This window comes from Salvelinus sp. IW2-2015, linkage group LG11 (assembly GCF_002910315.2).
Source record: "Salvelinus sp. IW2-2015 linkage group LG11, ASM291031v2, whole genome shotgun sequence".
Lineage (NCBI taxonomy): Eukaryota > Metazoa > Chordata > Actinopteri > Salmoniformes > Salmonidae > Salvelinus > Salvelinus sp. IW2-2015.
In genome coordinates this window covers 35484572-35510540 of record NC_036851.1, presented here as the reverse complement: position 1 = coordinate 35510540, position 25969 = coordinate 35484572, and the positions used below count along the sequence as shown (strand labels likewise).

The 25969-nt window shown below is 43.4% G+C and overlaps 2 protein-coding genes across 9 annotated transcripts; both read left to right on the top strand.

Moving 5' to 3' along the window:
• The first annotated feature begins 438 nt into the window (after nucleotides 1-438).
• LOC111970286 (alpha-enolase-like) lies at nucleotides 439-6743 on the top strand. The gene is given in 14 exon segments (XM_070445694.1): nucleotides 439-505; nucleotides 508-531; nucleotides 648-743; nucleotides 1676-1734; nucleotides 1928-2005; nucleotides 2173-2245; nucleotides 2248-2297; nucleotides 2472-2694; nucleotides 2917-3114; nucleotides 3363-3456; nucleotides 3458-3562; nucleotides 3866-3974; nucleotides 4088-4146; nucleotides 4510-6743. Coding segments are annotated over 14 exon segments (1293 nt in total). The 5' UTR covers nucleotides 439-447; the 3' UTR covers nucleotides 4577-6743.
• On the top strand, nucleotides 5156-24640 carry LOC111970702 (arginine-glutamic acid dipeptide repeats protein-like). 8 transcript variants are annotated; one of them, XM_070445693.1, is made up of 17 exons: nucleotides 5156-6449; nucleotides 6852-6900; nucleotides 7207-7331; nucleotides 7835-7934; nucleotides 8168-8266; nucleotides 8616-8696; nucleotides 10967-11120; nucleotides 16270-16350; nucleotides 16563-16756; nucleotides 17010-17177; nucleotides 17408-17533; nucleotides 17764-19064; nucleotides 19241-19436; nucleotides 20147-20867; nucleotides 21219-21377; nucleotides 21520-21718; nucleotides 23496-24640. In XM_070445693.1, exons 3-17 carry the CDS (start codon nucleotides 7282-7284, stop codon nucleotides 23527-23529), a joined length of 3663 nt encoding a protein of 1220 aa, XP_070301794.1. In that variant the 5' UTR covers nucleotides 5156-6449; nucleotides 6852-6900; nucleotides 7207-7281; the 3' UTR covers nucleotides 23530-24640. The 8 variants fall into 8 exon arrangements, with proteins under 8 accessions (XP_070301794.1, XP_070301789.1, XP_070301791.1 ...); XM_070445688.1 differs by having other exon boundaries at nucleotides 5393-5521; nucleotides 17408-17521; XM_070445690.1 differs by having other exon boundaries at nucleotides 5393-5521; nucleotides 20147-20861; nucleotides 21240-21377.
• The last annotated feature ends 1329 nt before the right edge of the window (nucleotides 24641-25969 follow it).

Here is a 25969-nt window from a genome sequence, read left to right as displayed (position 1 = left end):
GTAATTAATGAGATGGACAGTAGCTAATCCAATTAGGCAGATAACCTACTGCTAGCACCACTAAGCTCACAACCAGAAAGGACACTTTTAGGAAAAGGACTCTTCATGCAGTGAAAGTCATTTTTAACCACCACTGACTGAAATAGCAATAGGTTCTACTGGACCTAGTAGATTTGTATTCAGCAGTCAACAAAGGGCCTCTGATATAGCAAGGCCATTTGGGGTGGTGTTCATGCCTTCATTGGCTTGACCTAAGGTTAGATGGTATGTGAAAAACATTGATACCTCAAATGACTGATACACTGTGAAATAAACATGCTGATTCACATTTTAAGGCTCTAGAGTTTGCACAATGGACATTGAAGTATCATGTTTATAGGACTGATACAAATTCTGGTTAGCAGTCTTAAATATATTTAGACTTTTCTCCTCCAAAGGTCGAGCACCATGTCCATCCTGAAGATTCATGCCCAGGAGATCTTAGATTCTCGTGGCAACCCTACTTGTAGGTGGACCTCTACACTGACAAAGGTAAATGTTGCTATTGGCCTAACCCTGTGTTCCTCAGTTTGGGAACCACTGCTATAGTTGATTATCCAACTTTTCATGACAAACACTATTTTATATCTGTCACTCTTATCTCCCAGGTCTGTTCAGAGCAGCTGTACCCAGTGGCGCTTCCACTGGTATCTATGAAGCCGTGGAGCTCAGGGACAATGACAAGTCACGCTACCTTGGGAAAGGTGTGTATCTGGGGTTAATATATTCTAACTGCATAATATGATTATAATGGAATCTATTTCAGGGAGGTCTCTATAAACGTGCTACCTACAGTCTTTACTCTTTTATTCTCCTGACAATTTTCTTCCTCAGTCAGGTGTAAAAAAGGGTAAGTCAGTGCGTTTGCTCTTGATTTAACAATTGACACATGGAGGATTTGCTCGACATACTGAATGCTCATGTGAATTGCAAGTGTCAAATAACTTAGTCATCCCAGTGTACAAGTTAAGCATGTAACCTTTGAGTGCTTATCATTGTGCCTTGACATACTGGGAAAAAATACAGAATAGTGCTCACTTACATAAAAAAGCATAATTGTTTATCCAAGGCTTTTCTATATTTTTTGTGTGCATAGTAAGTGTAGTGAATGCTGTGTGTTCAGAGAAGCAGAACTGTTTTCTCTGAACGCATCCTTGTGCGTGAAGTTAATCTTTTGTCACAGTAATGGTTGCATGATTCACCAATCTAAAAAACTGAATGGTGCTCTGACTGAGGTCCATTTGTTTTAGTGTCTGAAAAAGCATACTGGGTTGTTGCTTGGATTGCTACTTTCTAAATCCCCCAATTGTCAATGCTTCTTACACTTCAGCTCCACTGCATGCGTTGCTTTGCCATCAGCGTCACATCAATGTGATGTTCTACCTGCTACAGAGCACATTATTTCAATTCACAAGATGGAATGAATGTGCGTGTCAGCCATCGAATTGAATCTCTCTCTCGTTCTTGCGGTTGGATGCTGCCATTGGATGTTACACAACGTGAGCACAACACGTGCAGTAGAGAAGCTTTCATTCATTTCACCGGAAGCAATCCCTCTGGCTGATGGCAACTCCGGATGCCCGATGGCTGCAGAGTAGCAAGGCTGTTAGTCAGTAATGTTTCATTGTCCTTTCAGGTGTCTCACAAGCCGTGGACCACATTAACTCTGCACTTGCACCTGCAATCGTTGGTCAGGTACTGTAGGAATAATACTTTTTGAAAGTTGATGTACAATGACATGGAATGTTGTCTTTGCTCGTCTTGATGTTTCCCTACCTGGTAAAGATAAACAGGTCTAGTGCCCACTCTGCCACATACTCGTAGTTAAGGCAGCCCTTGTTCCTCAGTTTAAATGCTATGTGCTTAACTTGTTTGTTATTCATCTCAGGATGTGTCTGTGGTTGAGCAGGAGAAAATTGATCTGATCATGCTKGACATGGATGGCACAGAGAACAAGTCTAAATTGTTTCAGATTAAAATGCAGAGGACATGTTTTAGCTAGTTAAATGCATTGATTGTAAGTCACACTGAATGAGTTCTGTCGGCTAAATAACTCAATATTTTCCCCATATGAGTTTTWTTTTGTCAATTTCACTTGCATTTATTCTTATTTTTGGCACATCAGCCAAGTTTGGTGCCAACGCCATCCTGGGTATTTCCCTGGCGGTGTGTAAGGCTGGTGCAGCAGAGAAAGGTGTCCCCTTGTACGTCACATCGCTGATCTTGCTGGGAACCCCGAGGTCATCCTGCCTGTGCCGGTGAGTACAGGGTGTGAAAGTCAGTACTGTAAGAGTAAAATACTGTCTATCAAAACACGCTCACACATGCCTTGTCTTACAGCTTGTCGTGTAGTTCATTTTCTCCATCCATATCTCTCAATATATTTTAATTTAATGAAATCAAATAAAAATCTTCGATTTTGTATTTCCCAGGCCTTTAACATGATCAATGGTGGGTCTCACACAGGTAACAAGCTGGCCATGCAGGAGTTCATGATCCTACCAGTGGGTGCCAGCACCTTCAAGGAGGCCATGCGTATCRGGGTTGAGGTCTACCACAACCTGAAGAACGTCATAAAGAATAAGTACGGCCAGGACGCCACCAATGTGGGAGATGAGGATGGCTTCGCTCCCAACATCCTGGAGAACAAGGAAGGTATCAGATGTGATCATAGGGTTTTTATTTTGATCACATAAAGTATATATATATWTWTTTTTTCAGCATATAAAGTATATTTTGGTACTTTTTTGGATGCAGCTTTTTCTACGGGAAACTCACCACCTCCGCCACTAATGTGTAGTACCCACATGATCACAAGGTGTTGCCAATGTATAAAACCATATTCTAACAAATGAACATCTGTTTAATTTTTCACAGCTCTAGAGCTGATCAAAGAGGCCATCAGCAAAGCAGGATACACCGAAGCGGTGGTGATTGGCATGGGTGTGGCAGCCTCTGAGTTCTACAGGGATGGTAAATATGACTTGGACTTCAAGTCTCCTGATGACCCAGAGCGTTACATCACCCCTGATGAGCTGGCTGACCTCTACAAGAGCTTCTGCAAGGATTACCCAGGTGTCTTGTCCTTGTTTACCTTCGAGTATTTCAAAAGTATGTAATGTTGTCTCTGGCTGGATCAGCTTTGTATTTTATCACAAATTCAGTGAATCAGTTTACACTACAATGGAGATGGGCAAAGTTAAATATTATGGTTGGCAAATGAAATAAAACACAATGTCCTATTCTATGGTTTAGTCTACTCTAACGTACAGGACTATGACTTTCCTCTCGGTGATCACTGATCTATGTCCCCTCTGTGACAGTGGTGTCCATTGAGGACCCTTTTGACCAGGACGACTGGGAGGCGTGGTTCAACTTCACCAGCAGCACGGAGATCCAGGTGGTGGGTGATGACCTCAGTGACCAACCCCAAACGCATCACCAAGGCCGTGGAGGACAAGGCCTGCAACTGCCTGCTGCTTAAAGTCAACCAGATCGGCTCTGTGACGGAGTCTCTGGCTGTGTAAGTTTCACCCACTATCTTTACTCCATAGTGACTTCAAGAGGAACTCTGACCTCAGTTTTTTGCCTGCCTTTTTTGGGGGGCCCCCCAAAAAACCTGAGAAAATACCTGAGATTTAGGAGTTTATGTAATTATACTATACATTGATGAGCATTAAATTGATATTTTCATGACTGTCAACAAACCGTTATGTCAAGGCAAACAACCTGCCAGTTGTAAGTCTAATGTGAGCCTCGCATGATGCAATTTTCCAACGGTGTGAACTTCTAACCACGTCATGAGTCCTCTCTTTCCCCTGTCCAGGTGCAAGATGGCCCAGTCCAGTGGTTGGGGAGTGATGGTCAGCCATCGCTCTGGGGAGACTGAGGACACCTTCATTGCTGATCTGGTGGTGGGCCTGTGCACTGGACAGGTTAGGGGCTGCCCAAAGGAATCATTGTTATGATTGATTTTAAATGATTTGTTACTGTATTTTAGTTACTGTACATTATTGCTATGTAATGTTGCCCCTGTCTGTTTGTCCAGATTAAGACTGGGGCTCCTTGCCGCTCTGAGCGTCTGGCCAAGTACAACCAGATTCTCAGGTGAGGGTTCATGACCTTTACAGCCTAATCAATGTTGTGATGCTTGTCATTTTTATTCTGCTGGATTTATTTTCTTGTTGATCATGGTTTTTACCCATGTAATCCTGCATGGCATCATAACCATTGGGGAAATGTATAATTTTAGTTGACCATTATACAGAATCACCTTTATTTGCCAAATAATTTGCATGTACTAGAACTTGATTAGGTGAATTGGTGCTGCTACAACTAGAATAGACAGACAGACAAACAATCACATAGTATGGACACTGAAGATAAACTGCAGACTAAGCTATACACTTCATTATAACTGTTTTGAATATTGCTTTGTAATGCTAAACTGTATTTTCTGTTTCCTCTCAGAATTGAAGAGGAATTGGGAGACAAGGCTGTCTTTGCTGGGAAGAACTTCAGGAACCCACTGGCTTAACTGAGTGCAATGGACACATACTCATTGGCATATAGGCACACACTTGCACATAACGGTTTAGCAAACATTCCAATGATTACTTGCACACGCTGAAGAAGCTTACGGAACAAACGGAAAGTGTTACACACACGTCAAGGCAGCTAGAAAGGCACATGTGAAGTTACACTCCAAGACCATAGGTTTTGGTGACATGCATACATTACCTACCCTAGTCTACATACATTCTGCTGCCCTAGAATCACAAGGTGTCTGTGGAGACTAGTTACTTACAATTCTGACACTTTTTGTTGGGGTGGTGGCACATTTTGGTTAGTGTTGAGTTGCTATTCTTCATATTTCAATAGAGCAAAATAACCATTGGTTTGGGACAGTACAAAGGCTGTACCTATGGCTATAGAGGCAGTTGCATAAACTCATTTGTTTGGAACTGAACCATTTCCCTGTTGTCATTACTTTTTTGCAAGATGTGTACATTTTGATTGTCAAGCATATGTATTATAAGGGTGACAGGTGTGACTATTCTACCATTGTTCTATAATTTATTCTTGAAATATGTATTCCTGGAATATTGGTCTGGGCTGGATAATGTATCCAGGTGTGAACCTGTTCAGTATTCTCGCGCTCTGAATAATGTCTGCGTTCGAAGCGGTTCTATATTTTGGTATCGATGCTCTCTGGGGCATGGCTCTGTACACACTACAGTAGATTATCCTATTAGCGACCGCGGCACATGCTCCGTTATATCTACGGAGAGCGGAACTTTTAATGCTGAGCGTGGGGCTGAGGTCATTGCACAGTTTAGTGCTAGGGGGAAAAAATCGTCTCTTAGCCTCCATTTTGAGTAGTATGGAATAGCATAGTTTGTATCGACCACTACGCTGGCAGTGTCAACCTAAAAACGACACTAAGAGCCTCCGACATGGACGACCTGTTCAGTCCGAGAAGGTAATGGCGTTGCCTCGTACATTTTTACATTGTTTTAGACGCGAATATTTTAAATGTCTGTGTTTACCTTGCCATTTTTATGACATACTTGGAATTGCAATGGTCGCGATGGCGTTAGCTCGATCCATGTAGCTAAAGCTAGCAATCTATCGTACGGATAAAATATTTCAGTATCTAGATATATTTAATTGATCACGCGGTGCATTGTGGATTACTGTCATCTGTGTCAATTCAGCTGTCACAGATTTGTTGTGGTTTCTGTCGATTTTCACTTCGGCTCCCGGGAAAAGACTTATGTCAATACTCCATTTTGCGAGACTGTCGGGCCACGTAAATAGACAATGACGATGTGAGGATGCTTATTTTAAATGTAAAGTATGCGTTATTATACGCTTCAAAGCAACACGCATCAGGCTATGCTTATTTTGTAAAAAGGCAAGTGTGATAAGCATTGCAAGTGGCTGGAGACAGGACTCGTTTATGTAATGTTTGGAGGGAACGTAATAGCCGCATTCAGATTGGCTTTCACTGATGGGTGGGAGGGATTAAAGGAAACCGCTGTCCAATTGAAATGCAAGATTAACCCAGTAATATGAAATATTTAGATTAGGATTAGGGATTAAGATTTTGCCTTGTGATTTGTGTTATATGTTTAATTCCTTTGCATATTGCATGCACTAGTATGTCAGAAAAAGGGATGTATCTAGCACTAGTTTTTTTCTGTTTTAGAACAGAACATTAACATTGCTATATGGTTATAAACATTACAATGCAATACAATTTAACTGTCCATATGTTACAGCAAACAACAGAAATTTGATAGCACACATCACACACATTTGAGAGGAGCACAGGGTCAAGCTACAGTGCAGCGCCCCTGGATGAAGAGCATGTTGTGGGGTTAAGGGCCCTGCTCAAAGGCCCAACGGTAGGGGATTGTTAAGATGTGAACCCAGCAGCCCTTCAGTTGTCAGATCAAATCCCCTCTTCTAGCGCTCGGCTCGGGATTCAAACAGTCAAGCTTTCTGCTAATGCTCCAATTCCTTAGCTGCTGGGCTACCTACCTGCCATTACACTGTTCACTTGATTGATACTACAATTGATAATGACATTTTGTCAACATGTGACTTGAATAAAACAATGAGTTTTTAATGGTGAGCGAGCGTTACGCCTTTCAATTTTCAATGATTCTCTAATAAAATGTTTCTTGATTTTAGTTTTTATTCTGTTCAAATCAGTTGCAAATATAACATAGATACTATGTACAAAAAACAATATAACAATGTAATATCTAACTTTTTTGTTATAACTGAATTATCCTTACTTCCAGGAGCCTGAACAGCACGCAGGGGGAGATCAGAGTGGGATCAAGTCATCAGGTAATAGTCCATTAACCCCCTTTAAGCAGGCTGTCCCTCTCTAATGTATTGCCCATTGGAGACGGGCAATACATTAGACCTTACCATATAGCAGTACCGTTATGTCTTCAACAATCTCCATTGGTTTAGTGTTGCAAAATTTGAGAGCCTCGTGATACATACAGTATGTCATAAACTATCTCGCTGTCATAACCTGACATGTATTTGTGAAATACATGGTGCATATCTCATATCACTGTAATCAACTGTCTATGACAGTGAGACAAACATGGTATTTATCTGTCTGTATTATTTGTGTGTATGCAGGCTAAGCTCCCTGAGCTGCAACCACGCCCTGTGTTTGGTGTTCAGACTCAGACAGAGAATGAAGAGCTGGTGTGGATGCCAGGGGTCAATGATTGTGACCTCCTCATGTACCTCAGAGCTGCCAGGTTAGTGTCGACTCAGCAGCACTCATATTAGCCTGGTCCCAGATCTGTTTGTGCTGTATAGCCAACTCCTGTGGTTGTTGTTGGGTATACAGCACAAACAGATCTGGGACCAGGCTGCACTCGTAGTGTATCTCTTGTGTGATGAATGGTGCAACCCTGCCAGATTTAAAAACGGATGGGATTCATACCAAACCTGATGTCTGTCAGCCCTGCATAACACTGGTGTTGAGAGTAAGAGTGAAGTGCATTATTATGGTCATTAAGTAGTGTGTAGAACATCATCGTTTCAGTTTGACTGCTGCTGGTTTTTAGTTGTCATTTAGTATAAAGACTTGTCCTATCAGAGTTCTTCTAGCTAGCCTGTCAGGTCATTATTGTTAAAGATAATGTAATTTAAAAACACTTCTGTAGGCGACTGTAGTGCATAATGTTTGTCATGCTTGTCATCCTGACTGACTGCACAGCAGGATGTATTTATCTTCCTTGTCTCTTCCTGATTGAAGGAGCATGGCAGCGTTTGCAGGGATGTGTGACGGAGGATCCACAGAGGACGGGTGTTTGGCGGCCTCTCGTGACGACACCACACTCAACGCTTTAAACATGGTGGGCAGGAATACTTTTCTGCATTTAAATGGGAATATGAAATCATTTCATTTTCACGTTCTCATTTATTTTTTCAAGTTAAATGTAATAGTTTTTTGTTTTTGTTTTTTAAACATTGTAAAGAAATGTTTTTATAAAAAAATATAGTGTACAATTGCAAAAACAATATATTGTTACAAATAAGATCTTGAACCCTTCTCAGTAGATCTTTGATTGTCTCCCTCCCTCTACAGTTACACGCCAGCCGTTACGACGCAGCTAAAGCTCTCCAGCGCCTAGTGAAGAAACCTGTGCCCAAACTCATTGAGAAATGTTGGTCAGAAGATGATGTGGTAAAGCAGCCTTGCACCATGCTTACTTCAGGTCCAAAGACAAAGTTTAACTTTAGGCACTTGGGCCTGATTTATAATTGAGATGAGCATTGTAACTCTGACTTTTGCATAAATCATTCATTGATGTCAACGTGAGATTTGCTCAGATATTTTAGTTAAGCGCTCAAGASAGAATATGGCCCTATGTGTTGTTAGGGCTGCTCTGTGGTTACATCGGTTTACTCCAATACGTATTATGGCCATTGTGTAACATAGACAATAGTGAAACAATATGAAACACGTTTACACTGCATGGTATATTGTTGACTGTTTGTTTTTATTTCACCCACAATCTCTTTACAATCAACAGAAGCGGTTCATCAAAGGTTTGAGACAGTACGGCAAGAATTTCTTCAGGATTCGCAAAGAGCTGCTGCCCAACAAGAAAACGGTAAATGAAAACACCTGGTGTAATATATTTTACTATCATACTGTGTCGTATGTCTGTCTAGACATAACAGACATATAACTAGACATAACTATACACACAATCAACAGACCTAACTGTTTGTAATGCAGTCAGTGGTTCCTTCTTATTTGATATATTTGCTGATGTACTTGTTACTTTCCCCAGCAAGAAAACCAAATAATTTCACTCAAACAGAACGGGGAACTAACAAAGAGTCACTGACAACAACCAAAACAAAACAGGTGGGGTTTTAGGAGGGGTTCTGAAAGACACTCATGGGGGTGTCCACTAAAAGTTGACTAGCAACAACAACTGGAACCTAAAAGCCACCCACCACGAGTGTCCACTAAATTTTGCCCAAGAAGAGACAAAGAAAAGAAAAACCCATACCAAATTTAAAGACAGGAGGCGAACCGAAAAGGTGGAGCAAGACGAAAACATGGAAGATCAGACAAAGTAATGTTTTCTAGAAATCAAATAGGGAGAGCCAACTAAAAGGTGTTGACCCTCCCCATCTCTCAAGACCACTGGGGCACTGGGCCAGCCACTCTTAAATATCACCTGGGTCAGCATAGGTGAAATAACTTCTGACTAACGAGACCGCAATCACATACTGACTAATGTCATGACGCTAGCCCTTTCAGTGACAGGGGGGGGGGCAGTTTTTATGACTTTACAACCACGTCGTGTCTCCCTGACCATGCCGTATGGGAGAGAGAGGGTCACAGTAGAACAAAGGAACTCTCCCGCCAAATTCTATCTCATCCCAGAATTTGAGAATTTAACAATATTCCTATATTGGAGAATGTGTAAACGGTCGGTGGAGAAGCCAGCTACGATTTGGTCCGTTTTGTTTCATGTTTATGACCTCATGAAAGACAATACAGCAACATTACCCTAACTCTGTTTATACAGGTTCCTCAGTTATGAGGCTTGCATCTAATTCTTGTATAAAATGAATGAGTAAGATGAAACTATTTGTGAAAGGATGTGATGTTAACCTTTAAAATGAGAGAATTGGCCTCCCATGTAAAGTTTAACTAAGTCAGTAGCCACGCCGAAGTGAATAGACATTGGTTGGAAATGATGAACCAACCCCTTTTCAACTCTTGAATAAAAGCCTCCGTGACGAAAATCCAACTCCGTTCCAAATAACGGGAGGACTTGTCCTCCACGTTGAAAAGGGCTAATTTCAACTCTACAGGCCAGGAAACGTGAGGGCTTGCTCCACACGTGAAATGATATGAACTCTGAACTATTGATCACCTAAAGAAGAAGTGCATACTAAACTAACATATATCAGACTGCAGCTGAACATATGCGCAAATCTAGTACGAGAACACTGACCGACGAGGAAGCATCACCAGAGTGAGATGAACCTCTCAGAGCACGTGAACCTCTCACACGATGACCCGGAAGATTCCACAAAGGACGAGGGCGACATCGACTGGGCAAACCAGAGCCTCACATCACCAGCTCAACTATCGAAGCCAGCTTCACGTTAAATACAGTGCATTGCTTTTTGAATGGGCTATTGTTAGTGGCATATGTAGTTATGTGAGAATAGCTTTCCAGGTCTGATAGAGACCAATGTTCCTTAGTCTTCCTTCCAAAACCCCCTTCTCTTCTCTCTGAATCTATCGTGTTATAACCAAACTGTTTGTGTTTAGTCCACTAGGGATGGTATTTACTGTATAATGTTATTATGTATTGTATATTCTGTAATTGTTTAATTAGTTAGTAAATAAATAATTGAGCCAATTTGTGTATGGATGATTCATAGTAGAGTCTGGGTTTGTGCAGATAACCAAGAATTTTACGACGTTCAGATGAGACTGACGGAAGGTAATAATAATAATTAATTAATAGAAGAATAATTGATCAGATATTAAAATCTGAAGAGTTATATTTGGAAGAGTTATATTTGTGTAATTTAGTAATCTGAAAATTTTCCGTGGTGCCCTGACTTCCTAGTTAATTAAATTTACCTTATTAGTTTAATCACATAATAATAATTACAGAGAATTGATTTGATAAAATAATGTCTTCATTTAATGACAAGTCAGAGACATGACACTAACGATGTGACATCATTTGGCGCGCCCTACGTGCTAAAGTCCATCCTCAAAACATAATTGGAAAAACCAAAACCAAAACACACTCCAGCAACGCATTCAATATCTTTATCTGTATCTTCATTGGAATCTGCACACTGTGCCCTCTTCTTAAATCACGTGTTGTGTTGTTGGCAGGGGGAGTTGATCACATTCTACTATCACTGGAAGAAGACGCCTGAGGCTGCAGGCACGCGGCCGTACCGTCAGCACCGTAGACAGCCGTCCTCACGCAAGGCCAAGACTCGCGCCACTGCTGCCACTGTGAACACACCTTCCCAGTCCCAATCCAGTGAGTGCCGGGGGTTTTCAATTCCTCTAAGATTTCGCTTATTTTATGGCCGGGTTCCTGGACACAGATTAGGACTAGTAGGGGATAGTGGGGTAAGTGGAGATGTTTTTTACATTGAGCATCACTCAGTCAAGGAAAATATTGTATTCTTTCTAACAAAGATATACACTATGTATACAAAAGTGTGTGGACACCCCTTCAAATTAGTTGATTCGGTTATTTCAGCCACACCCGTTGCTGACAGGTGTATAAAATCGAGCACACAACTATGCAATCTCCATAGACAAACATTGGCAGTAGAATGGCCTTAGTGAAGAGCTCAGTGACTTTCAACGTGGCACCGTCATAGGATGCCACCCTTTCCTGAACAATCAGTTGATCAAATTCTGCCTCCTAGGCTTCCCCGTCAACTGTAAGTGCTGTTATTATGAAGTGGAGAACTCTAGGAAGTAACAACGGGTCAGCGAGGGAAGTGCGGTAGGCTCCGCACAAGCTCACCAGAATGGGACCGCGGTGAGTGGAAGCGCGTAGAAAAAAATATTCTGTCCTTGTTGCAACACTCACACCGTGAGTTCCAACTGGCCTCTGGAAGCAATGGTCAAGCACGATAGAACTGATCTGTTGCTGGCTTCATTGAGAGATGTTGGCTGGTGGCCGGGACTCCCAGATCACCTTGCCATTGCGCTACTGAGTTAACTCGCCGCATGTTTGTGGTTTTGTGTTTTGGCGACGCATGGTATTGGGTTGATGCGTTTTTTTGTGGTGTGAAGCTCTGGAGGCAGTGGAAATGCGTTTCTCTGGATGATGAATCACGCTTCACCATCTGGCAGTCCAACGGACAAATCTGAGTTTGGCGGATGCCAGGAAGACGCTACTGCCCCAATGCATAGTGCCAAACTGTAAAGTTTGGAGGAGGAATAATAATGGTCTGGGGCTGTTTTTCATTTTTCGGCTATGCCCTCTTAACGCTACAGCATACAATGACATTCTAGACGATTCTGTGCTTCCAACTTTGTGGCAACAGTTTTGGGAAGGCCCTTTCCTGTTTCAACTTGACAATTCCAAGTGCACAAAGCGGTCCATACAGAAATGCTTTGTCGAGATCAGTATGGAAGAACTTGACTGGCCTGCACAGAGCCCTGATCTCAACCCCATCGAACACCTTTGGGATGAATTGGAACGCCGACTGCGAGCCAGGCCTAATCGCCCAACATCAGTGCCTGACGTCACCAATGTCTTGTGGCTGAATGGAAGCAAGTCCCTGCAGCAATGTTCCAACATTTAGTGGAAAGCTTCCCAGAAGCGTGGAAGCTGTTATAGCAGCAAAGGGGGGACCAATTCCTATTTAAGGCAGATGATTTTGAATGAGATGTTTGACGAGCATATATACAGTGGGAGAAACAAGTATTTGATACACTCCGATTTTGCAGGTTTTCTCTTTAAAGCATGTAGAGGTCTGTAATTTTTATCATAGGTACACTCAACTATGAGAGACGGAATCTACAAAAATCCAGAAAATCACATTGTATGATTTTTAGTAATTAATTTGCTTTTATTGCATGACATAAGTATTTGATACTTCAGAAAAGCAGAACATATATATTTGGTACAGAACCTTTGTTTGCAATACAGAGATCATACGTTTCCTGTAGTTCTTGACTAGGTTTGCACACACTGCAGCAGGATTTTGGCCACTCCTCCCTACAGATCTTCTCTAATCCTTCAGTTTCGGGGCTGTCGCTGGGCAATACGGAGTTTCAGCTCCCTCCAAAGATTTTTCTATTGGGTTCAGGTCTGGAGACTGGCTAGGCCACTCCAGGACCTGAGATGCTTCTTACGGAGCCACTCCTTAGTTGCCATGGCTGTGTGCTTTGTGTCGTTGTCATGCTGGAACCCAGCCACGACCCATCTTCAATGCTCTTACTGAGGGAAGGAGGTTGTTGCCAAGATCTCGCGATAACATGGCCCCATCCATCCTCCCCTCAATACGGTGCAGTCGTCCTGTCCCCTTTGCAGAAAAGCATCCCCAAAGAATGATGTTTCCACCTCCATGCTTCACGGTTGGATGGTGTTCTGGGTGTACTCATACTTCTTCTTCCTCCAAACACGGCGAGTGGGTTAGACCAAAAAGCTCTATTTTTGTCTCATCAGACCACATGACCTTCTCCCATTCCTCCTCTGGATCATCCAGATGGTCATTGGCAAACTTCAGACAGGCCTGACATGCACTGGCTTAAGCAGGGGGACCTTGCGTGCGCTGCAGGATTTTAATCCATGACGGCGTAGTGTTACTATGGTTTTTCTTTGAGACTGTGGTCCCAGCTCTCTTCAGGTCATTGACCAGGTCCTGCCGTGTAGTTCTGGGCTGATCCCTCACCTTCTCATGATCATATGTGCCCACGAGGTGAAATCTTGCATGGAGCCCCAGACCGCGGGTGATTGACCGTCATCTTGAACTTCTTCCATTTCTAATAATTGCGCCAAACAGTTGTTTCCTTCTCACCAAGCTGCTTGCCTATTGTCCTGTAGCCCATCCCAGCCTTGTGCAGTGTCTACAATTTGATCCCTGATGTCCTTACACAGCTCTCTGGTCTGGCCATTGTGGAGAGGTTGGAATCTGTTTGATTGAGTGTGTGGACAGGTGTCTTTTATACAGGTAACGAGTTCAAACAGGTGCAGTTAATACAGGTAATGAGTGGAGAACAGGAGGGCTTCTTAAAGAAACTAACAGGTCTGTGAGAGCCGGAATTCTTACTGGTGTAGGTGATCAAATACTTATGTCATGCAATAAAATGCAAAATTAATTATTTAAAAATCATACAATGTGATTTTCTGGATTTTTGTTTTAGATTCCGTCTCTCACAGTTGAAGTGTACCTATGATAAAAATTACAGACCTCTACATGCTTTGTAAGTAGGAAAACCTGCAAAATCGGCAGTGTATCAAATACTTGTTCTCCCCACTGTATATATATATATACATATATTTCAGGATGATGTGTATTCCTGGAAATAATCAGAATTCATGTAAGCATTACAGTTTTGAAAACACAGCATGTCCAAAAAAAACTGGTCTCTTGGTACAACTTACCCTGTGTATGGGGTAAGTTGAGCTGCGGGAAAGGATAAGTTAAGCCGCCACAAAATACCAGTCTCAACAGTGAAGAGGCCGACTCCGGGATGCTGGCCTTCTAGGCAGAGTTGCAAAGAAAAAGCCATATCTCAGACTGGCCAATAAAAAGAAAAGATTAAGATGGGCAAAAGAACACAGAATGCCAGCATCCTGGAGTCGCCTCTTCACTGTTGACGTTGAGACTGGTGTTTTACGGGTACTATTTAATGAAGCTGCCAGTTGAGGACTTGTGAGGCGTCTGTTTCTCAAACTAGACACTCTAATGTACCTGCCCTCTTGCTCAGTTGTGTACCGGGGCCTTCCACTCCTCTTTCTATTCTGGTTAGGGCCAGTTTGCGCTGTTCTGTGAAGGGAGTAGTACACAGCGTTGTAAGAGATCTTCAGTTTCTTGGCAATTTCTCACATGAAATAGCCTTCATTTCTCAGAACAAGAATAGACTGATGAGTTTCAGAAGAAAGTTCTTTGTTTCTGGCCATTTTGAGCCTGTAATCAAACCCACAAATCCTGATGCTCCAGATACTTAACTAGTTTAAAGAAGTCCCGTTTTGTTGGTTCTTTAATCAGAACAACAGTTTTCAGCTGTGCTAACATAATTGCAAAGGGTTTTTGTAAGGATCAATTAGCCTTTTAAAATGATAAACTTGGATTAGCTAACACAACATGCCATTGGAACACAGGAGTGATGGTTGCTGATAATGGGCCTCTGTACACCTATGTAGATATTCCATTAAAAATCAGCCGTTTCCAGCTACAATAGTCATTTACAACATTAACAATAACTACACCTTATTTCTGATCAATTTGATGCTATTTTAATGGACAAAATAGTTGTTTTTATTTTTAAAAACAAGGACATTTCTAAGTGACCCCAAACTTTTGAACGGTAGTGTGCATTCATTACAGAATTCGCAACAGACTGTGTGCCCTAAGGCCCATACTCCACTATCACATATCTACAACACAAAATCCATGTATACGTGTGTGTATAGTGCGTATGTTGTCATATGTGTGTATGCATGTGTCTGTACCTTTGTTTGTGTTGCTTCACAGTCACACTGTTCCATAAGGTGTATTTTTTTATCTATTTTTTAAAATCTGATTCTACCGCTTACATCAGTTACCTGATGTGGAATAGAGTTCCATGTAGTCATGGCTCTATGTAGTACTGTGTACCTCCCATAGTCTGTTCTGGACTTGGGGACTGTGAAGAGACCTCTGGTGGCATGTCTTGTGGGGTATACATGGGTGTCTGAGCTGTGTGTTAGTANTGTTCTGGACTTGGGGACTGTGAAGAGACCTCTGGTGGCATGTCTTGTGGGGTATACATGGGTGTCTGAGCTGTGTGTTAGTAGTTTAAACAGACAGCTCGGTGCTTTCAACATGTCAATACCTCTCACAAATACAAGTAGTGATGAAGTCAATATTTCCTCCACTTTGAGCCAGGAGAGATTGACATGCATATTATTAATAGTAGCTCTCTGTGTACATTCAAGGGGCAGCCATGCTGCCCTGTTCTGAGACAATTGCAATTTTCCTAAGTCCTTTTTTTGTGGCACCGGACCACACGACTGAACAGTAGTCCAGGTGCGACAAAACTAGAGAGACTGTAGGACCTGCCTTGTTGACAGTGCTGTTAAGAAGGTAGAGCAGCGCCTTATGGAAATACTTCTCCCCATTTTAGCTACTGTTGTATCAGTATGTTTTGACCATGACAGTTTACAATCCAGGGTTACTCCAAGCAGTTTTGTCTCCTCAACTTGCTCAATTTCCACATTATTTATTACAWTATTTAGTTGAGGTTTAGGGTTTAGTGAATGATTTGTCTCAAATTCAATGCTTTTAGTTTTTTAAATATTTAGGACTAACTTATTCCTTGACACCCATTCTGAAACTAAGGGTCTGTTTCTATCGTCTAGTCCAGTAACTGTAGATAACACAATAGGAGTGGGTATAGTCTTTGTCTGAATGAATAGCAGTGGGTATAGTCTTTAATCTGKTCTCTTCTCTCTCCTGTAGTGGACATAAGTTCAGCCAGTGAGGATGACCTGGACAGTGAAGACAGCGAGCAAGGCACCTGTGGACACTGTGCCACAACCAGTGAGTATCGCTTAACTCTCTCCGTTTCTTTATTTCCCCCATTGATTCTATTGGTGTGCATTGATGTCATGTATCATACTTGCTCCACCAGCCACCGGTGCTCAGTTCAATGGGTTCTGATGTACTGTATGTTTCTGTCCTATGTTGATGACAAATCAAATTTCTCCTCTTGTGATCAATAAAGTTTATTCCATTCAATGCTTTAATTTCAGCCTCTAAGGACTGGCAGCACGGAGGCCGGGATAACATCCTCCTGTGTACCACCTGTCGTACCTACTACAACAAACATGGCCGCCTGCCGCCTGGCCCTAAGCCTGCTGACCCTCCCTTCATGTTCAAACCTGTCAAAGAGGAAGAGGAGGGCAACGGGAAGCATGGCATGAGGACGCGACGCAGCAGAACACCGGTAAGCCTGGGAACCGCCCATCTTAGCCCCATCTTGTGTATACCTCCCTTTCTCCCTGCCACCCACACTCCTCTCTCTCTTTCTCTACCACCCTCTATCTTTCCCTACCATCCTCTCTCTCTTTCCCTACCATCCTCTCTCTCTTTCCCTACCACCCTCTCTCTCTTTCCCTACCACCCTCATCATTATCTTTCTCCCTCAATTGTTGTTATAATATCTTTCAATACTTACTCTAAGTTGTATCTCTATCCAGTTGTCTTCATTAAGAAGTGGCCACCAGAGGCTGACCGGCTCTCCTACCAGTGAAGACCAGCAGTCCAGTAGCCATCCCTCTCCCGCCCCCAGTGGAGCTAGCTCCACCTCCAACGTATCCAGAACCTCCTGTTTAGAGAAGACTGATAACACAAAGAAGCCTGGCAAGGTACAGTCACACACATATATTATTTTTGAAGTTAGGGAAATAGATTTGAATGCACAGTAATGGTGTATTTCTGAATTTAAGTACACCTAATATCATATACAATCATAACATCTAGTTGTATTTCTGCCATTCAGACCAAGGCTTCCCCTTTGTCCAAATACTTTTTACTGTGTTGTATATTCATGTAGAACTGAATTGAATAAGTGAATTATATTCCTTCCATCTAACAGAAGATAAAGGAAGAGGCGCCCCTACCAAAGAGTACTAAACGTTCCAGGGAGAGTGCAGCCCAGGACCCAGAGGAGCCTGAGAGAACACCAACTAAAAGGACGAAGACATTGCAGGTCAGACAGAGTGTAAGACAATAGGAAAGCARTGACAGCTACAAGGTGCAAGATCAGAGAGAAGCAAAATGAGCTAAACCAGCCTGCCTCGTTATTCTTTAGTTAATGTCTTATCTTCCTGCACTGAGCTACATTGTTGGGTGTAACTAGATCTATCCAGTGGCTCTTTTTGGGTAACATTAGCATGATGAGAACCTCCCCTGACCAACAATTCTAACCTTGTGTCTCCATCCTCCTCTTAGGGTGAACAGGCAGAGTGCCGGTCGGAGGGCGATGGAGAGGCTGAGGCAGAGGGGGGTGAGGTGGAGGAGGAGAGCTGCTCAGACAGCCGCAGTGCCCAGGACGACGGCAGCAGCGACACCAAAGACATCGACCAGGACAACCGCTCCTCCTCCCCCAGCATCCCCAGCCCTCGCCAGGGCAACGAGAGTGACTCCGACTCCTCTGCCCAGCACCTCCAGGGTGCCCACCAGGCAGCAGCAGAGTCCGTCAGTGCCCCTGCTGCTGCCCTGGCTGAAACACAGACCACACAGATTGTTCCTCCACCACAGGTTGCAGGCTCAAACACATCCCTGCCTCCCCAGGGTACCTCTCCCTCTGCAGAGCCTGGCCAGGTACAGGCCCAGGCAACCCCCTCCCCAGAGCCTCCCCAGCCTTCAGCCACCTCTGCTCAGGCTGGTCAGTCAGTTAGCTATCAGACAAATCCCCTACACAAACGACCCCTATCCCCCTCCTCTCACCCTCTCGCTGGCCCCTCACTCGTCCCTTCTCCACTGGGACAGGCCTTCCATCCTCCAACTCCTGTATTCCAGGGTCCTCTTCCTTCTCCTGGCTCTCTGCCTCCCACCCAGCCCCTGTCCCTCCATGGTGCTCCCACCCAGTGCCCCCACCCCCAGCGACCCCCTCCTCACTTTCCCAGGGAACCCTTCTTCCCGCAGGCCCTCCCCCYCACCTCCGGGCCCCAAATCAAACCACCCCCMACCACACCCATCCCYCCATCTCACAAGCAGCCACCACACCTCTCTTCTTCCCTTGCTCCCCCTTTCCCGCAGATGCCGTCCAACCTGCCCCCTCCTCCAGCACTGAAGCCCCTCAACTCCCTGCCCAACCAGCACCCTCCCGGTGCCCCTCCACCCCCCCTCCAGCTCATGCCCCAGTCCCTGCCCATGCAGCAGGGACTCCCACCCCAGCTTCCCGTGCTCACGCAGCTGCAGAACCTCCCTGGCAGAGGCAGCCACTCCCACCCCCACTCCTCCCMCCCCCMCTCCTCCCTGCCCTCCTGCTCTGCCCCCTCAGCCTTGCACCCTGTCCTCTCTGCCTCTTCTCCCTCTACCATGGGTCCAGTCCCTAGTCTCCAGCCCTCCTTCCCCTCCCTGCGCCCCTCGCCCGGAAACCCCATTGTCATTGGAGGGTCACATGTCCAGATTAAAGAGGAGCCATTGGATGAATGTGAGGAGCTTGAGAGTCCGCCCCCTCCACCCAGAAGTCCCTCACCGGAACCTTTGGTTGTCAACATCGCCAGTCATGCCAGCCAATCAGCACGGTACTTACTGCATGACATCACTCCAGACAGTCCTGTAAGATGGGCCTCCTTTACACAGTTAATTGTGGCCATTGTGTTTCTCAAATGTTAACAGATGTTGTTGTTCATCTGAATTACATATGTTCTCAAACAATATTGTTGTGTGATTGCTATATTTGCTGTTTGATTCATTTCAGGTTTTTCAAACACCTGGACCGTGGCTACAACTCGTGCTCCAGAACAGACCTGTTCTTCACTCCCCTGGCCTCATCCAAGCTGGCCAAGAAGAGAGAGGAGGCTGTGGAGAGATCCAAGAGAGAGGCTGAGCACAATGCCCGAGAGAGGGAGAAGGACAGGGAGAGGGAACGAGAGAGGCAGGAAGACAAAAATGCTGTGAGTAATATTCCCTGTTCCTTTGTTTCTTTGACATAACTGACGTGATATCTATGTATCTCAGCAATGTTATCAATGATATTATTACGTACTAGTACAACAATGTTATCAATGATATTATTACGTACTAGTACAACAATGTTATCAATTATATTATTACATACTAGTACAACAATGTTATCAATGATATTATTACCAGTGGTGGAAAAAGTACCAAACTGTCATACTTGAGGAAAAGTAAAGATACCTTAATAGAAAATTACTCAAGTAAAAGTCACCCAGTAAAATTGTACTTGAGTAAAAGTCTAAAAGTATTTGGTTTAAAATATACTTAAGTATCAAAAATAAATGTAATTGCAAAAATATACTTAAGTATCAAAAGTAAAATTAAAAGTATAAATCATTTCAAATTCCTTATTTTAAGCAAACCAAATGGCACCATTTTCTTGTTTTTGAAATTTACGGAAAGCCAGGGGCATACTCCAACACTCAGACATAATCTGTGTGTTTAGTGAGTCCGCCAGATCAGAGGCAAAAAAAAAACTACTAAAGTAGTACTTTAAAGTATTTTTACTTAAGTACTTTACACCACTGATTATTATATACTAGTACAACAATGTTATTAGTTGGATGTTTTGGATACCTGTAGAACTCTATACATTGTTATCTCGCAAATTTGAACCACCTAAATGAGCCTCTTCCTCTTCCAGAGAGCGTCCAGCTCGTCCCACGACAGCCGTATGAGTGATGTACAAATGTCCGGCCAGGTCCATATGCGCTCCTCCTTCGAGCAGCCCCCCACCAGTGTGGCCGCTGTGCCCCCTTACATCGGCCCCGACACCCCGGCCCTGCGCACCCTCAGTGAGTACGCCCGACCCCACGTCATGTCCCCCACCAATCGCAACCACCCCTTCTTCGTGTCCCTGTCCCCCGGGGACCCTCTGCTGGCATACCACATGCCTGGCCTGTACGCCGCCGAGCCCAGCCTGAGAGAGAGGGAGCTCCGTAACCTCCGGGAGAGGGAGCTCCGCGAGAGGATGAAGCCTGGCTTCGAGGTCAAGCCCCCGGAGATGGAGACCATGCATCCATCAGCCAACCCCATGGAGCACTTTGCCAGACATGGAGCCCTGGCCCTGCCGCACATCGCTGGGCCACCCCACCACCCCTTTGGCCACTTCCACCCGGTCATGCAGAACCACCTGGAGAGGGAGAGGCAGGCACTGGCCCTGGCCGGGCCCCAGATGCGTCCGGAGCTGAGCTACGCTGAGCGACTGACTGCTGAGAGGCTCCATGCTGAGAGGATGGCATCGGTGGCTAACGACCCGGCCGCCAGGCTGCAGATGCTCAACGTCACACCGCATCACCACCAGCACTCCCACATCCACTCACACCTGCACCTACATCAGCAGGACCCACTCAACCAAGGTGAGGGTAAGGACACTTCTATTCAATTATATTCTGTCTTGTTTCATCTTCAGGATATGTGTGTACTGTATGTGTGTGTGTACTGTGTATGTGTGTACTGTACGCACATTGATTATTGTTTTAAAAACAAGAACAGTTGATTTGTATTATATATATTTTTTTATATTCTTATTTAATGTTGTTTGATAGTCTTATTTAATGTTGAGAGAAGAGGCTGACTCTCCTCACTGTATTACTGTCTACCTACCAGTGTAGTCATCAGTTGATATGTGTGCACTGTTCGTCCCCCTGCCCAATATTAACTGATGTTTATGAAATGTGTTAATTTATATATTGTTTGTTCTCCTGCCTCATTAGATGTGTGTTACTGTCACCCAGGTAATGGGCCCCACCCTCTGGATCCCCTGGCTCCTGGGCCCCGTCTGGCCCGCTTCCCCTTCCCTGGAGGCCCCATCCCCAACCCTCTGCTCAACGACCTGCCCCACGACCATGACATGTTGCGACACCCACTGTTTGGTGAGGAACAATAACATTCACCTTGACTATCTATATGGGAATACACACACCTTCAATTCACTGTATTCAGACTATATTTCTGTGATTGTGAGGTGACTAAGACTCACTGATGTTTTGTGCCCCTTGATCAACATCCAAACAGCCTATGCCGCTGTTGCAGGAGCAGGTTACCCCCGTGAGCTCCAGGGGCCCATCCCCCAGATGTCTGCAGCCCACCAGCTCCAGGCAATGCACGCCCAGTCAGCAGAGTTGCAGAGGCTGGCCATGGAGCAGCAGTGGCTACACGGACACCACCACCTACAACACGGGGGGCCTCTGCCCGGACAGGAGGATTACTACAGGTGAGGTGATTACCAACTCTGAACAATAACAACAACAACAGTTTACCTGAACACAGTGCTTTCATTTATGCATTTACTGAAAAATTGAAATCACTAGACAAAGTTGGATCTTGATTATTGATGAGCTAATATTATATCATAAATCAGTAGACAAAAGTGGGATCTTGATTATTGATGAGCTAATATTATATCATAAATCAGTAGACAAAAGTGGGATCTTGATTATTGATGAGCTAATATTATATCATAAATCAGTAGACAAAAGTGGGATCTTGGTTTATTGATGAACTATTGCACTAACATGAATAAACTCAGCAAAAAAAGAAACGTCCTCTCACTGTCAACTGCAAACTTAACATGTTGAATCTTATTATGTTCATACAAATATTTAAACAACAGACAAACTGAACAAGTTCCACAGACATGTGACTAACAAAAATGGAATAATGTGTCCCTGATCAAAGGGGGGTCAAAATCAAAACTAACAGTCAGTATCTGGTGTGGCCACCTGCTGCATTAAGTACTGCAGTGCATCTCCTCCTCATGGACTGCACCAGATTTGCCAGTTCGTGCTGTGAGATGTTACCCCACTCTTCCACCAAGGCACCTGCAAGTTCCCGGACATTTCTGGGGGGAATGGCCCTAGTCCTCACCCTTCGATCCAACAGATCCCAGACGTGCTCAATGGGATTGAGATCCGGGCTCTTCACTGGCCATTGCAGAACACTGACATTCCTGTCTTGCAGGAAATCACGCACAGAACGAGCAGTATGGCTGGTGGCATTGTCATGCTGGAGGGTCATGTCAGGATGAGCCTGCAGGAAGGGTTCCAYATGAGGGAGGAGAATGTCTTCCCTGTAGCGCACAGCGTTGAGATTGCCTGCAATGACATCAAGCTCAGTCCGATGATGCTGTGACACACCGCCCCAGACCATGACCGACCCTCCACCTCTAAATCGATCCCACTCCAGAGTACGGCCTCGGTGTAACGCTCATTCCTTCGACGATAAACGCAAATCCGACCATCACCCCTGGTGAGAYAAAACCGCGACTTGTCAGTGAAGAGCACTTTTTGCCAGTCCTGTCTGTTCCAGCGACGGTGGGTTTGTGCCCATTGGCGACGTTGTTGCCGGTGATGTCTGGTGAGGTCCTGCCTCTCTCAGCCTATTGCGGACAGTCTGAGCACTGATGGAGGGATTGTGCGTTCCTGGTGTAACTCGGGCAGTTGTTGTTGCCATCCTGTACCTGTCCCGCTGGTGTGATGTACTGATGTACCGATCCTGTGCAGGTGTTACACGTGGTCTTCCACTGCGAGGACGATCAGCTGTCAGTCCTGTCTCCCTGTAGCGCTGTCTTAGGCGTCTCACAGTATGGACATTGCAATTTATTGCACTGGCCACATCTGCAGTCCTCATGCCTCCTTGCAGCATGCCTAAGGCACGTTCACGCAGATGAGCAGGGATCCTGGGAATCTTTCTTTTGGTGATTTTCAGTTAGTAGAGAGGCCTCTTTAGTGTCCTAAGTTTTCATAACTGTGACCTTAATTGCCTACCGTCTGTAAGCTGTTAGTGTCTTAACGGCCGTTCCACAGGTGCGTGTTCATTAATTGTATATGGTTCATTGAACAAGCATGGGAAACAGTGTTTAAACACTTTTACAATGAAGATCTGTGAAGGTATTCGGATTTTTACAAATTATCTTTGAAAGACAGGGTCCTGAAAAAGGGATGTTTCTTTTTTTGCTGAGTTTAGTTTATTAATGTTATTTTCCTCCACAGCCGTCTGAAGAAAGAAGGTGACAAACCATCGTGAGACACCTGACGATGTGAGTCACCATGGAAATGCATAAAGAGATAGTAATGCTGTGTACTTTTGAAATACATTATGTGACAACTAATCTTAGTTGATCTTTTTTTATTAGTCTAAATGTAATTGAGAGTTAAGAATCTTTGTGGCTCATAATGCTTGTTTCTTGCTCAGCACTTAAAGGGATAGTTTACTCCCAAATCATCGAAAGTTTGTGAGAGTATTTCATATCTCAATAATGGTCTGTTATAAAAGATTAGCATAGTTTCAGTTCCATGCCATTTTTTGTCTAAAAACGTTACACATTTTTCCACTTAATATGGATTTTGTAGCTTTTAGATTTCTCCTAATGCAATATAGCGGGCAGGATCTACACAATAGATGGTGTGGAATATAGCTCACCTTTGAAGTTATGAAAACATCTGACAAACTTTGATTAGGGGGTCACTATCCTTTTACTTTCTAAACAGTCTGACTGATCTCCTTGTACAGAATGACATTTAATATTATATGTTTGGATGATTGACTGTAATAACCTTGCATGACTGTTTCCCTTCGATTTTCATCAGAACTTAGAGTAGCGTTGCTAATGTGTGATTAGACAACAAAAAAAGCATAGTAGATTAATTTTATTCTATATCTGCAAAATATTTGTCTAAACCCTAAAGTTTTATATATTTCAAGATGTTTTCACAATTTAACCTACGTCTGACGCATACAGTAACATTTTTTAGATTGTAAATAATACATGTTCAATATTCTATATTATTACCTATGATTATTATGAATATTAGTGAATTCTTGACTTGGAAGCTGGCACAATAAAGTTACATTATTTAGCTATACACACACAGAGTATATAGCGTTATAAAGTAAAGTGAGTTAACACAGACAATTATAAATTGGAGTATCACTATTGTCACCCCTGACATAAAACGGTGTTTAGAACAGTGGATCCAGACAGTAATATTGTTTTGGTTAGACAAAACAGAAAAAGCATTTAAACCTTGGCATCTCTACCATGGACAAACCCTGTTTGAATATTTATGTGAAATAATATGGAAAAACAAAGTGTATGCATTGCATATTTATTTGAATAAATAACTCTGCAATAACATGATAAAATGTATTGTTCAAACTATACCCTCTATGTATGGATGGATGGATGGATGGACCTTTTGGGGAATTGTTTATGTGGTAACAGTAATAGGCCAATAGGGGGCAATCCTCACCCTTCCTTAGTGAAACTGTTGTTTCAGTAGGATCACTTTCGAATCAATCAGATCAAGCGTTAACCGGCGGTGTCTGTGGTATAGCTGCTTTGGAGCTGTCAAATCGGTGAGCAGCTGCTCTTGATCATTGTCATGAAGCCACAACCATCCTACTCGCGTTAGAATTTCAGAACGAGAAAGTGAAGGCTATAAAGAAATAATGACGCTCAAATTTAAAATCATTAAACAAAATAATGAGGGTTTCTATCAGCCTAATCGAGGTGTAGATTACATTCCAGTGTTCTCACATTCCAGTGTTCGAACTTGAAAACAAGGCTGCATGGGATTTCTCTTTATGCGACTTTGTGCATTTGCCAATGGCAAAGGTATAATTCCAGGAGCCGCTTGTGGATTTGACAGCTCTAACACAGTTCAATCTCTGACACCGCCAAAACAATCGCTATGCGGGTGTCAGCTAAAGTGGATCTGATTGAATAGAGTCCCTAGTCCCAAGCATATGGGACTGTAGACCCCAAATTCAGACCTGTGCAATAATAAATGGAGACTGAGTCAAAGAGATGTATGGTAAGTTGAATTGCTTAACAATGACAAATAGCTTCTTGAAGTTATTCAATCAATTTACACACAACACCATACTGTATATTATAGAGGTTCATTAAACTTGTCTAAGGTGAAAAGTGCTAGTGTTGCTCTTGATATTGATTTCACATTTGTCAAATATGGCAGATATTATTTGGCCTTTCTTTCCACTGCTGATAAAACCATTCAGAGCCTTGCATAGACCATGTTAACATTATCCTTTAATAATCATGCAGAATAATGATGAAATACATTGTTACTTTAATAGGTGCACAATATGATATTATGTTTTGTAAACGACAGAGCCCTTGGTGGAAATGTAATTGAGATCTTATGGTAATTTACTACAGCTGAATGATTTGTTTGGGCTGACCATCATTTAGATAATTAATTAATTACACAACAACAAGCACATAATAAATTGTATCAATTCTTTCAATTGGACTTAAAACTCTCCAATGTTTTTCTTTTCACTCAACGTAACGCTTTGGAAGTACAATCCGTCATGCAAGTCATGACATGTACAACATACACAACATGACCAGAAGTATGTGGGCAAATCGTCAAACATCTCATTACAAACTCATGGGCATTAATGACTTGGTCTCCCCTTTGCTGCTATAACAGGCTCCACT